The sequence below is a fragment of the Arachis stenosperma genome, chromosome 1, assembly GCF_014773155.1.
Source record: "Arachis stenosperma cultivar V10309 chromosome 1, arast.V10309.gnm1.PFL2, whole genome shotgun sequence".
Classification (NCBI taxonomy): domain Eukaryota; kingdom Viridiplantae; phylum Streptophyta; class Magnoliopsida; order Fabales; family Fabaceae; genus Arachis; species Arachis stenosperma.
Genome location: NC_080377.1, coordinates 28,476,199 through 28,491,272, shown reverse-complemented (window position 1 = coordinate 28,491,272; position 15,074 = coordinate 28,476,199). Strand labels below are relative to the sequence as shown.

The 15,074-nt window shown below is 37.1% G+C and overlaps 1 protein-coding gene across 1 annotated transcript; it reads left to right on the top strand.

The window, feature by feature from the left end:
- Window positions 1–1,833: 1,833 nt before the first annotated feature.
- LOC130976851 (uncharacterized) lies at window positions 1,834–4,134 on the top strand. The gene is made up of 4 exons (XM_057901791.1): window positions 1,834–1,866; window positions 2,149–2,428; window positions 2,486–2,803; window positions 3,068–4,134. Exons 1-4 carry the CDS (start codon window positions 1,834–1,836, stop codon window positions 4,132–4,134), a joined length of 1,698 nt encoding a protein of 565 aa, XP_057757774.1.
- The last annotated feature ends 10,940 nt before the right edge of the window (window positions 4,135–15,074 follow it).

The following is a 15,074-nucleotide window of genomic DNA, read 5'->3' as shown; positions in this document are numbered from 1 at the left end:
AGTTTGCTAAATATAAAAGTTTTTTTATCAATTATAAAAATATAATATTTATTAATTATTTTTATCGCATTTTCAAACCATTCAAAAGTTGTTTTGTCAATAATATCTGTAAGGTCCCACATCGGTTGGGGAGGAGAACGAAGCATGCCTTATAAGGGTGTGGATACCTCTCCCTAACATGACGCGTTTTGACGAGTGAGTGTGGGGGGCTTTGGCCTTCATCCTTATCGTCAAATGCAAAACTGTGAGGCCTTATGTGCCAAAGCAGACAACATCGTGCTAGCGGGTGGGCGCTGGGCTCCCTTAGGGGGGTGGATTGTAAGGTCCCATATTGGTTGGGAAGGGGAATGAAGCATGCCTTATAAGGGTGTGGATACCTCTCCCTAAAGGACATATACATAAATAGAGTTTCAAAAGATAGTTAATTACATAATCAAGCTCTAGACTCCACCTACGAAGTAAAGGCAAGCTAGAATATTTATATACACACACAATCCAAAATAAACTAACAGACCTCTAAGAGGGACAAAATATGCTTTTATACAAAATCGGAGAAAGTAAACACATATATATAACACTAAATACATAATATAAAAAATGTCCAAAATGTAGATCTTCACTCCTAAAGAGTCTTTAGCATGCTGAGCAAGGTATCTCACGTCCTGCATATGAAAAACAACAAATACGTATGAAATGAGAACTGGGATTTCTCAGCATGGTAAAGATGCCCACGTAGATAATATATAAAGTTCTGAAAAAGCCAAAAACATTCCTAGAACTCCGACACTCATATTCAAGCTTAAAATTAATTCTGAACCAGAAATCTCGGTAATCTAACTAAGAGATTCTAGCTCTAATCTAACTTTTTCACCTTCTATCTTCTTCAAACCTCTAAATCACTAGGTAGAACAACCCTCATCACACCTCCACAATATAAGAGGTCTCTCAAGGTCAAACACATACAAAGCATATACAAGTAATACACAATTAAAGAAACAGAAACAACATTTAAGTCTTGTAGCATATAGACATATATAAACAATTAGACAAACCAAAGTATGCATACTCAAACAAATCATACAAATACACATGATACATGTCTGTCTTATGGCCGATGATGTAGCACCCTATTGTCCTAAGACTTATCTCTAACCATAAAGTGAAGGATAATAAAATGTCACGACAGTTCTAAAACTCATATAATAATATATATGGAAGGAAATAATAATACTAGGAGTCCGATGAATGAATAAAAGTTCAAAGTTGCATAAAGTGAAAATTACAAAGCACGAAGCGTTCACGCAAGATAACTAAACGCGTAGGCAAGATAAGAACATAACATATAAATATACAACCTTGCATTAAAGCCTCACGATACAAGGGAGTAGCTAATAAATAAACAAAATAAAATATAACCACCAATTATACCCCCGGATTTTATAAACGCTGACAATAATGCCCCTCACTTTTATTATCGACAAAAATATCGTTGGATAATTTAAAAACGTGCACCAAATGCCCGTCCGACAAGTGATGCTTTCTCCGTTAATGGAAGTGTCTGATGTGGCAAACGGAAAAGCTTGTGTGGCAAACGGAAAGCTTACCTGGATCCGTTCCCAAATTTTCTAATTCAATAACCCTAATTCCTAATTAATAACCTAATTTCAACTAATGTATTAAGAAGTTAAAAGATTTTAACACTGTGAAAGAGGGTCAAAAAGAGTAAAAGAGTTAACACGGGAGTCATAGTAGCCTCTCCATCTTCTCCTCTTCAAGTCACCGTCCAAGACGATCGTCAGTCTATCGTCGCCGCAACGCTGGTTTGGAGGGACAATGTTGCATGTTGGTGGTTGTTCATCTGACAAGGTACGCGTAATATCTTTGCCTCTTTGCCATTAGGAACTTTGTCTTCGTTCATGTTGCTGTGGCCATATGGTCTTTGATGGGAAAAAAAATAAAAACTAAGGATGTGACAATTTGGATTTTCGGGCATTCAAATTTTGTCACTTGATGCATGCGTTGTTTGCTGTATTGCATTGGTTTAGGGTTTAGTCAGGGTATTTTTTTCTGTTTTGGATGAACAATTTTAGTAGTTGATTGGTGCTGAACTAGTATTAAAATGTGTATTTTTTCTGTTTGAAATTTTAGATGTCAGCACTCATAACATTTGTGATGCACCACATGGGTAGGTTAGAAAGCAATCAAAAGGGTGGAATGCAATATTCTGGGAGTTCTGTTAGCAACATTGACAGGGTATGTGTGGATACTTGTAATTTATTTCTGGTAGAAGGGTTGTTTTTCGATTTAGGTTACATAGGATTTAAGGACGTTCATTGGTTGGAGCCTGGTTTTGACTTATCAAATGGTTTAAGGCCGCTTAAGAGGGATGCTGATGTTGTTAGTATGTGTGATGCTGCTATGAAAAATGGTAACATGGTTCACTAGTATTTTGAGCATCCTGTTCTAGAAAATTCTGAGTATGTAGATGAAGTCGAGGTATCTGATGATGAGGTAGAAGTTATAGAGGTAGACGATGAGGATGTGTATCGTGATGAAGAAAGACATGGAGAAGATGAGGTGATGGAAGATCAGTACAATGGTAATGGAGAAGTGGGTCAAGACAAGGTTAATGTTGATTCTGAGGTGTATGATGAAAACAACAATAGTGTTAAGACCACTAATGTACTACCAACTGAGGCACCCCAAGTTGAGGGAGATCAAACTGCTGCACATGAAACCAATGAGGAGCAAAATTGGGAGAGCCAAGCGGCAGTAGTTGGTGACTCAACCACCGAGGATGTCGGTAGATATGGTAGAAAGAGAATTAGAAAGAAACATGCAAGGCCACCACCATCAAGAACCACCAAAGTAGTAGGGGAACTACCAATTGAAGAAGCTAGAGGAGAAGCAGAATCTGCATAGAATGTGTCAAATGAAGATGTGAATCCACATGTTGAACCTGCAGTAGAAGGTAATTTCATTTAGAAAATTATGCAATTTAGGTTTCATAAAAATACTAAACTTTGATGTTGTTAACAACGAATTATTTTATTATATGTTATTGTAGAAGAGAATCATAATGAGGAGGGAGACGGTAATTTAAGACAATCAGGAAGAAGGAAGAGACACTCAAGGCCACAACCATCAGGTCAGAGAATTATTCCTCCCAGGGACAATGAGGCCCCAACAGTGATTGTGCCTGTACATGAGGGTAATGCTGATGGAGTTGATAAGGGTGGGGAAAATGAGTTCCAGTACGAGTCTGAGGATCTTCACAGTTTACCTGAATCAGATGATAAAAACGGGGTTCCAGTATTTCCACAACACAATCCTCAAGCACGCTTTGGCCAAGTTAAACTCGAGCTGGGCATGGAGTTTGCAACGATGCAAGAGTTCAAGGATGCTGTTAAGAAGTTTAACATCCAAATGGGGAGGGAAGTGTTCTTTTTAAAGGTGGAGCCTTTAAGATGCAGAGTAATTTGTTACAATCAAGACTGTCCGTGGGAGGTGTACTGTTCAAGGAGAAATTTCCCACCAAGTTTTCAAATCAAGACGCTAGTTGATGAGCACGCATGTCCAAGGAGTAACAAATCTAGATCAGTAACCTGTAAATGGGTGGCTGGAAAATTAGTTAACAAGCTTAGAATTTCTCCTAATTTGATAGAAAGGGAGGCAGAAGAGTGGTTCAAGGTAGAATATGACATAAGTGTAGGTGAGCGAATGATGTATAGGGCAATGGAGATGGCAAAGGACATCATTGAGGGGACGGAGAAGGAACAGTATGGGAAGCTACGCAATTATTTATCAGAGCTGCTTAAGGCTAATCCTGGTTCTACATGTACTATGAGCACACATCCACAGCCAGAGGGTTTGCCTAAGTTCAGAAGTTTATATATATGCTTAGAGGCATGTAAGAGAGGATTTAAATATGGTTGTAGGCCTTTTATTTTCCTTGATGGAACCTTTCTTAAGGGGTATTTTAGGGGTCAACTACTCATAGCTGTAGGACAACACGCAAATAATCATCTATTTCCTATAGCATATGCTGTGGTTGATGCTGAAACAAAGGAAAAATGGAAATGGTTCTTGCATTTACTTCATGAAGATATCGGGAATTACAAGAAATTTGGGTGAAACTTCATGAGTGACAAAAAAAGGTAATTTATAAATCTTGTCCAACTTACTTATTTGTATTTATGCACCTATGTTGTACTGTTGAATGTTGTACTATTGAATGTTGAGTTTTCGCCATGTGGTTTAGGGACTGGTTCCAGCACTCCAAGAAGTCATGCCAAGAGTTTCACATAGATTTTGTGTGATGCACATGTGACAGAACTTGAACAAGAGATGGAAGGACAAAGAGTTAAAAGGAGCTCTGTGGCAGTGTGCTCGGGCAATGACAGACTTGGAATTCAAGAATGCAATGGCATATGTCAAGCGGATCAATGTAGGAGCTTGGGAGTACCTGTCAAGTTATGAACAATAATCATGGTCAAAATCAGAATTTTCTGAATGGCCTAAAGTGGATAATGTTACCAACAACAATGCTGAATCATTTAATGCAATAATAGTGGGCATGAGGGGAAAAAGTATCCTAACAATGCTAGAAGAGATGAGGTTCTACATCATGAGGGTTATGGCACAGCACAAAGATGCTTTATCATCATACACAGGAAAGCTAGCACCTATTCAAATGAGTAGGCTGGAAAAGGAGAAAAAAGAGGGTAATTACTGGGAGGCCCAGTGGGTTGGGGACGATGAGCATAACATATTTAAGGTGAGGAGACATGGACACAGGGTTACTGTTAACACTCTAGAAAGAACATGTACCTGCAGAAAGTGGCAATTGACTGGATTGCCCTATTGTCATGGAGTGGCTGCTATCCAAAGGAAGAATCACCGGCCTGAAGACTATGTGCATCACTGGTTGTGTATGGAGCACTACAACAGGGCATATCAGTTTCACGTTAACTCTGTACCAAGTGAAGAGTATTGGGTTGACTATGAAGGTTATCCTTGTCTACCTCCTCCATACAAAAGATCAATTGGAAGACCTACAAAAAAGAGGGCACGTCATGAATCTGAGCGTCAGGGTAATAGCCAGTATAAAATGCCGCGAAAGTATGGTCAAACTACTTGTAATTGGTGCAAAAAGGTAAACACCTCACTTGATATTAACCCATTGGTTTTGCAATCTAAATCAGTGTATACATGACTTGTTACATTTGTATTCTAAATGTGTACTAACATGTTGTATATGCTGCAGCAAGGACACAATGCAAGGACATGTGAAGAGAAGAAAAAAAGTCTTAGGAGACAAACTAGTCAAGCAGCCGAAACTGCATCAATGCAGCAAATGAACAAGAAGATGCTGCTAATCTATCAGATAGAGAGCAAGAAATGTACTATGAAGAGACTCTTGAGACAACAGATGAACAATAAGTTACACAAGGGCACCCCCAATCTCAAACTGATAATGAGGTTAGCTTCATAGTTACACATTTGTACTTATTTTTCTGCAACATACACAGACTTCTGGAATTTGTGTTTTGATTTTGTAGCAAGCCCAAGGGTTGGAATCAAATTCTGTAGCAGCATTTGATTCAACCACTGCTATCAACAAGTCAGCTCCACCAAAGGTTGTTGGTGTTGTAGCTGCTGTTCCAAGATTCGTGAGGAGGGGTACATCTAGTGCTAGGGCAAAGATCCCCATTATGAGACCACCATGCACTATTGCACCAGCACATGATCCAATTAGGCCACCACAGGTCAGACCCAGTGTAGCTGCTGCTTCCACTGCAAGGGCTACCTCAGTGAGGCCCAATGTACCTTTTAGACCACCACAGGTTAGGCCCAATGTGGCTGGAAGGCCCAATATTCCTGTGAAGCCCAATACTTCAGCCCAAGTGCATGTGCCAAATTCTAGCTCCAGTGCTCCCTCATTGGTTTCTCACCAAACAATGAATGCAGCAAGCAAGAGTACCACAAAGAGATTCATGGAATTCATGCCCACACCTGCACCTTCAAAGCCTTCACAAAAACCAAAGAAGAGCCATGATGAATGTGTTGTTATATGGTCTTTTGACATTGTAGAACTGATTTAGGAAACCTTTGTTTTGAGTGTTAATGAGCTTTTTGGCTGACTTGTTTAAGTTGTTTTCAGAGTTATTGAACTAAGTTGTGTTTGACTCTGTTTAGTACTTTTTGTTTTCAGAGTTATTGAACTCTGTTGACTTGTTTAATTTGTTTTCAGAGTTATTGTCACTTGATCACAGGTTATGCTTGAATTACAGGAAATGTTTATTTACTTTTTGGGGATTGCTATAAATGTTATGTAACCTGTTATGGTCAATGTGATCAGATATAGTACATTTAAATGTTAATTACCAAGTTTTTACTACAAGTATTCTATTTGGTTTTACTGCACTTTGCAAAATACAACACATATCATGTTCTCATCAAAGTTATAGTCCAATAATTTGGTACACTCTTAATACACATCAGGTTCCATGAAAACACAATACAAGAGTTGTGATTCCCTATTTCAACCAAATTTGGCACATTCATAGTTATCAAAATACACACTAATTATTCACATTTACTCTTCATCCACTATTTAATATTAGTCTAACTCAGTTCTTAAACAGAGCAAAGAAATTGATGAAGACACCAATTGCAACCCCAATGCACATCATGATTAGAAGAATTTCAATCCTCCTCAATTTCTCCTTCAATTCTTTTCTAAGAACATGTAGCACCATGGGGTCAATGTCCTCATACTGCACTGATTCGGACAGCTTCCTAGTGCTCTTCTATTTGAGTTTTTCACCTGAAGATAGCCTGGGTTTGTTGTTCCAAGAACATTCCTCCTCTTCAACCATGTCTTGCTCTTCCAATTCATCAATCCATTGAAAATATTTGCAATCCTGATTTTTATTCTGTCAAGAACAAAAATTGAAAATTCATGAAGAACAGATCAATCATAACGTGTGAAACACATATTAAAACAGGAATAATAACAAAGACCCATTAGAGGGCAAAACCCAGTCATGCTTACCTTCCATAGTGGGCACCGAAAGAACCACCTTCCTGGGTTAGCATTCGTCTTCGATCTCAGAGCAACAACAGCAAGAGAACAGCGACACATACCGTCATACTGCTTCATACCAGAGTCTTCGCACCTATCGTTGCCGCCTTCTACCATTGACGCAGACCTTCGCTTCATACCTGCTGCATCCATGGTTGAACAGCTCTTCAGATGCATCACGTTCTCATTTTTCAATTGGGGATTAGGGTTAATGAATTGAAAAATTTGGGAATGAATCCAGGTAAGCTCTCTATTTGCCACACAAGCTTTTCCGTTTGCCACATCACACACTTCCGTCAACGGAGAAAGCATCACTTGCCAGACGGGCATTTGGTGCACGTTTTTAAATTATCCAACGATATTTTTGTCGATAATAAAAGTGAGGGGCATTATTGTCAGCGTTTACAAAATCTGGGGTATAATTGGTGGTTAACCCTACAATATACAAAAGAAACTAGTCACAACCTGCAGAGTTTAGGCCGATTAGTCAAGAAATACATCAAAGTTTTATAGAAGGCTTACTCCTATCTCTCGAAATTTAAAATAAAAGCCTCTAAAGCAACAAAGTTATATATATACAAAAGATGAGAGAACAACTACAACAAAAATAAAAGAGAATAAAACAAAAGAGAAGTCATCTTCCATTCTATCATTATGTCTGCAAATTCACTGAGGTGGATTGTAACTTACTTCTAAAAAATAATAAAATATGGTATGAGAACCGAAAATTCTTAATATGGTAATAATACCTAATAAATAAAATATAAGATTACGAGACGATAAAGATAATTCTAAAATTTTACACCGATATAATTATTCAAGTTTAATAAAAAATATAAATTAAACTATAAATAAAATAATCTAACTTAAAAAAAATTTAACTAATACTAATCACTATTGTTTCACTGTCTTTACCAATCTATCCTCCATCAATCATATCGCTACCGTTTACTAAATCTGTTCAATCCTAACAAAAAGCACGATTAATACAAATAATTAAAGTACAAACAATATACGTATATGGCAAGTTGATATAAAACATCCATGCATACATAACATAAACATTTATGGGTTATTAAAATAAGTGACACGTGGATAGCTTTTCCATCCATGCTACTCAAGAATTCTATTATAATAATAGAAGATAATAGATGAAGTACACAATCGATTTGAACTTCATATTATATAGTAAAAGATGAAATAAACAAACTAATTATTTGTAATTTTATTAATATTTAAATAGACAGAAATATAAATTTAGAGTACTAGGATTGCTTGCCTTTAAAACTTTGGGTATATAGGCAGATCTTTTTAATATGAACAGTTATGTCTATTTTTTTAAAATATGGGTGTATTTTGCTAAATTTTAGAAATATGGGATTTGTTATTAGAAAAAACAAATTGTTAGTGCCATTTTAAAAAAATAATAGAAAAGGAAATTGTGAAAAAACAAATTACTAGTAGCAATGAAAATTAAAAAACAAATTATCGTAAATTTAAAATACTAAAATCGTAATAGACAATTTCATAAGAAAAAATAAATCAGCTCGCTGATTTCTTTTTTTCAAATTGTGACAAATGATCACTGTGTACAAATGTAAAAACACATATCGCTAATAAAATTATTCACTACTATAGATAATTTTTTTGTTGGTGACATACTATAAATAATTTACGACAACTTATATTCCTATGAGAGAAATTGGTTATCACGTTCAACAATGGATATTATGAAAAAGAAAAATTAGAAGAAAAAAATGTCATAATTTCGGTTCTTTCCCGGTGAACCCCCCTCCCCCAACCAACTCTTTGAAAGAGCCTAGTAATAGAAACAACACAAATATCTAACACAAGAACAATATGAAAGCACTCACAACATAATATGGCAGCAACTATGAACAAATAAATATAATAAGTAAAGCAATAACAAGAACACACCAAGATTTTAACATAGAAAACCTACTCAATTTGAGAGGTAAAAATCATTGGTCATCTAAACTAATGAAATAGTTCCACTATAATCAAATGAAGTACAAGAGGGTCTCAAACAAAGCACAAAAACGTGCATATAACAAGCCAAAACATTAAAACACCAAAGCTTACAAATGAGAAGGAAGAAGATGAAATATACCCAAAAAAAACAGAGCTGTTGTCGAAGCCAATTTCTCCTTCTGTAGATCTTCAATTAAAATCTCCACCGTTCAGAATGAAGAAAAAGATAAAAAAAAATACACAGTTCAAATTTTACGTCGATCCAACGGTGAAAGAATGAGAATTTGATGTTCCAAGATTGCTATTCTGTATAAAAACATGAAATATATTTTCTCTCTTGCGAAGCCAATTTCTCCCACTGCAAATTTCCAATCAACATCTCCACCGACCAGAATAAAGAACAAGATGAGAGAAACACGCAGTTTAAATGTCATGCCAATCCAACAATGAATGAATGAGAAACTGTCATTTGAAATTTACTGCTTTAGATAAAAACGGAAATTCTGTTTTTCCTTTCCTCTCTCACTTGGTGGCTACTCTCTCACACTCTCAAAAGACTCCAAAAATCTGATTAGGGTTTTGGCACAATGGGTGCAAAGAGACACCCTCAAAAAGTTGGGTTTGGGCCTTACAAAGGAGAGAAAAAACCCCACAAATCTCTCCCTTCTCGACTAGGTGGAGGCCCTCGCCATTCCGGCGATCAAACAACATGTTTCAAGTTATATCTTGACAATATTTTTGTCATCATATCAGCACCATTGTCATCAGTGTGAACTTTCTCAAGTTCCAACAAGTTGTAATCTAACACATCCCGTATCCAGTGATACCTAACATCAATATATTTAGATATTGCATAAAAAGTAGAATTTTTGGCAAGATGAATAGCACTTTGACTATCACACAATAACACATAACGGTATTGCTTAAAACCAAGTGCTACAAGAAACTTCTTCACCCACAACAACTCTTTACATGCTTCAGTTGCTGCAATAAACTCTGCCTCTGTGGTAGAAAATGCAACACACTTCTGTAACCTTGACTGCCATGAAATAGCTCCCCCTGCAAACTTGACCAAATAACCTGAAATAACTTTCGAGAATCAATATCTCCTATCATGTTCGCATCAGTAAAGCCAACTAGTAAAGGTTTCTCACTACCAAAACTCAAACTTAAGTTAGTTGTACCTTTGAGATATCTCATACTCCACTTAACAGCATTCAAATGTTCTTTATCTAGATTAGAGAGAAAACGACTCACAGTACCAACCGCATGAGCAATGTCTGGTCTAGTACACACCATAGCATACATCAAGCTTCCAACAGCTGAGGCATAAGGAATTTCATCCATTGCTTATTTTTCTCATCAGTGGTTGGACACTACTTGCTGCTTAACTTAAAATGAGGAGCAAAAGAACTAGCAACACATTTGGCATCATTCATGCCAAACCTTTGAAGCACCTTCTTTATGTACTTCTCCTGTGATAAATAAAGTTTCTTGGAATCTCTATAACGAGTAATAGTCATGCCCAAAATCTGTTTGGTAGGACCCAAGTCCTTCATAGCAAAGAACTTGCTCAACTGTTTTTTCAACTAATTAATCCTCAAAGCATTCTTTCCCACAATCAAAATATCATCCACATAAAGCAAAAGAATGATAAAATCACCATCAGAAAATTTTTGCACAAATACACAATGATTTGAAGTTGTCTTACGATAACCATGCTCCCCCATAACAGATTCAAACTTCTTGTACCACTTTCTTGGAGCTTACTTCAACCCATAAAGACTCTTCTTAAGCATGCACACAAAATCTTCCTTTCCTTTAATAACAAATCCCTTCGATTGCTCCATGTAGATCTCCTTGTCTAGATCACCATGAAAAAAAAAACTGTCTTCACATCCATTTTCTCAATCTCCATATCAAGAGATGCTGTTAATCCAAGCACAGTACAAATAGATGATATTCTCACAATAGGAGAAAAGATCTCCTCATAATCAACACCTTTTCTCTGGCTAAAGCCTTTAACAACCAATCTAGCTTTATACCGAGGCTTAGAATTGTGTTATTCATTCTTGATTCTGAATACCCATTTGTTCTTCAAAACTTGCATACCCTTCGGTAGCTTCACCAACTCATAGGTATCATTCTCAAGTAAGGACTTCATTTCTTCTTGCATAGCTTCAAGCCATTAAGCTTTGCTTTCATCTTTAACAACCTTTCCAAAGCATTCAGGTTCTCCCCCATCAGTCAACAAAATAAACTCATGTGGAAAATACTTTGACGAAGGCTTCCTCTCTCTTGTAGACCTTCTGAGTGCATTTGCAGGAATTTCCAAAGCTGGTTGTTCATCTGGATCATCATCACCAACTTCATCAAGTATTAGATCAACTGTTCCATCTTCACCTGCACTTGTATCATGCTCATTATTTTGAGCTTCAACTCTACCATCTTCTACCATAAGTATAGAGGGAGTTATATCCATGTCAGAAAAACCATCATTAGGCTGAACCATTGGCTTCTCTGCATTATCAATATCCTTTAATGTTTGGTCTTCAACAAAGATAACATCTCTACTCTGAATCACCTTCTTGCTAACAGGATCATAAAACTTGTAACCAAACTCATCTATGCCATAGCCAATAAAAATAAATTGCCTAGTCTTTACATCAATCTTTGATCTCTCATCTTTGGGAATATGAACAAAAACTTTACATCCAAAGACTCTTAAATGATCATAAGAAACATCTTTATCTGACCATGCATTCTCTGGCACTTCAAATTGCAAGGGAATTAACACATGGTGTCCAGTTTAAGACATGAACAATAGTGCTTAAAGCTTCACCCTAAAAGGATTTTGTCAATCCAGACTGTGACAATAAGCACCTAACTCTTTCAACCAATGTTCTGTTCATCCTTTCAGCCAAGCCATTCAACTGAGAAATCTTAGGAGGAGTCTTCTTATGTCTTATACCATGCTCTTTACAATAAGCATCAAATGGACCCGAGTACTCACCACCATTGTCAATACGAATGCATTTCAACTTCTTTCCAGTTTCTTTTTCAACAGAAGCTTGAAATTGCTTGAACACATTCAAAACTTTATCTTTAGTCTTCAAAGTGTAAACCCATAATTTTCTAGAATGATCATCAATAAATGTTATAAAATAGATAGACCCTCCAAATGTTCTTGTCTTCATCAACCTACACACATCAGAATGCACCAAGTCAAGTATCTCTGGCTTTCTTGAAGGTGGATGACTCTTGAAAGAAACCCTGTTTTGTTTCCCAGCAAAGCAATGGTTGTATTTTTGCCAAGCAACCTTACAACCAGATAAAAGATTCCTCTTGGATAACATATTCATGCCTTTCTCACTCATATGACATAATCTCTTATGTCATAAATCAGTTTCATCAACAAACTCAGCAGTATTAACAACATCTTTCATAATCATTGCTTGAGTTAAATAAAGAGTAGAGTGTCATGTACCTCTAGCAACAACCATGGAACCCTTAGAGAGCTTTCAACTATCACGAGAAAATGAGTTATCCAATTCTTCATCACATAACTTACTAACAGAAAGTAAGTTCAACCGAATATCTGGAACATGCTTCACACGCTTCAAAGTCAAGTTGGTACCGTTGGAGGTTTTTAAGCAAATTTTTCCAATACCGGCACATTTTGCAACACCTTGATGAGCCATTTTCACATCACCAAAATCACCAGGAGTATATGACATAAACATATCCCTCCTAGATGTAACATGAATAGAAGCACCACTATCAATCACCCAACTAGTGCTATTATCAACAAGGTTAACAGACTCAAACTCCTCAACGAGAAAAAAATCATCATGAGTTACATTAACCTTGTCTTCATTGCTACCATCATCTTTATTTTTGCTCTTGTCTTTACTTGCCTTGGCTTTTGATGAGCGGATAATTTATACGCTTTTTGGCATTGTTTTTAGGTAGTTTTTAGTATGATCTAGTTACTTTTAGGGATGTTTTCATTGGTTTTTATGCTAAATTCACATTTCTGGACTTTACTATGAGTTTGTGTATTTTTCTGTGATTTCAGGTATTTTCTGGCTGAAATTGAGGGACCTGAGCAAAACTCTAATATGCAGGCTGACAAAGGACTGCTGATGTTGTTGGAATCTGACCTCCCTGCACTCGAATATAGATTTTCTGGAGCTACAGAATTCCAAATGGCGCGCTCTCAACGGCGTTGGAAAGTAGACATTCAGAGCTTTCCAGCAATATATAATAGTCCATACTTTGTTCGAGATTTGATGACGTAAACTGGCGCTCAACGCCAGTTCCATGCTACATTCTGGAGTCAAACGCCAGAAACACGTCATGAACCAGAGTTGAACGCCTAAAACACGTTACAACTTGGCGTTCAACTCCAAGAGAAGCCTCAGCTCGTGGATAGATCAGGCTCAGCCCAAGCACACACCAAGTGGACTCCGAAAGTGGATTTATGCATCAATTACTTACCTCTGTAAACCCTAGTAGCTAGTTTAGCATAAATAGAACTTTTTACTAGTTTATTAGATATCTTGGATTGTATTATTCAATCTTTGATCAGTTTATGCGATCTTAGACATTGGGGGCTGGCCATTCGGCCATGCCTGGACCTTCATCACTTATGTATTTTCAACGGTGGGGTTTCTACACACCATAGATTAAGGGTGTGGAGCTCTGCTGTACCTCGAGTTTCAAAGCAATTACTACTATTTTCTATTCAATTTGACTTATTCCTATTCTAAGATATTCGTTGCACTTCAAATTGATGAATGTGATGATCTGTGACACTCATCATCATTCTCACCTATGAACGCACGTGACTGACAACCACTTCCATTCTACCTTAGACCGGGCGCATATCTCTTGGATTCCTTAATCAGAATCTTCGTGGTATAAGCTAGAATTGATGGCGGCATTCATGGGAGTCCGAAAAGTCTAACCTTGTCTGTGGTATTTCGAGTAGGATTCCGGGATTGAATGACTGTGATGAGCTTCAAACTCGCGATTGCTGGGCGTGATGACAAACGCAAATGAATCAAGGGATTCTATTCCAACATGATCGAGAACCGAGAGATGATTAGCCGTGCTATAACAGAGCATTTGGACCATTTTCACTGAGAGGATGGGATGTAGCCATTGACAACGGTGATGCCCTACATACAGCTTGCCATGGAAAGGAATAAGAAGGATTGAAGGAAGACAGTAGGAAAGCAGAGATCCAACAGGGACAAGCACCTCCACGCACTTATCTGAAATTCCCACCATTGAATTACATGAGTAACTTTATCTTTATTTTCTGTTTAAATTTATTATTATTATTCGAAAATCCAATAATCTCTTAATATAGTTGAATCCGCCTGACTGGGATTTACAAGATGACCATAGCTTGCTTCATACCAACAATCTCTGTGGGATCGACCCTTACTCACGTAAGGTATTACTTGGACGACCCAGTATACTTGCTAGTTAGTTGTGCGGAGTTGTGGCAAAGTGTAATTTATGTTTGAGAGCACCAAGTCTTTGGAGCCATTGTTGATGATCACAATTTCGTCCACCAGCTTTCTTCTTCTTTAGCTGCCAACAAAATTTCTTCACATGTCCTTTTTGACCACAATGATGACACTCAATATTTTTATACTTTCCTCGAGACTTGCTTCTGCTTTGATCTCTACTTTTAGGACCTCGAATTTTGTTTCTCCCCCTAGACTCAGAAACAGGAACATTTGAATGTGTAATCGATGTACCTTGTGACTTTCTTCTCATTTCTTCATTCAAAATACTACTCTTTGCAGGATCCATAGAGATTACACCATCAGGAGCAGAATTGGACAATGACATTCTAAGAATTTTCCACGAGTCTGGTAAGGAGCCAAGAAGTAACAATCCTTAAACCTCTTCATCAAACTTGATACCCATGGAAGATAACTGATTCATAATTTCTTGGAAGTTATTCAAGTGATCTATC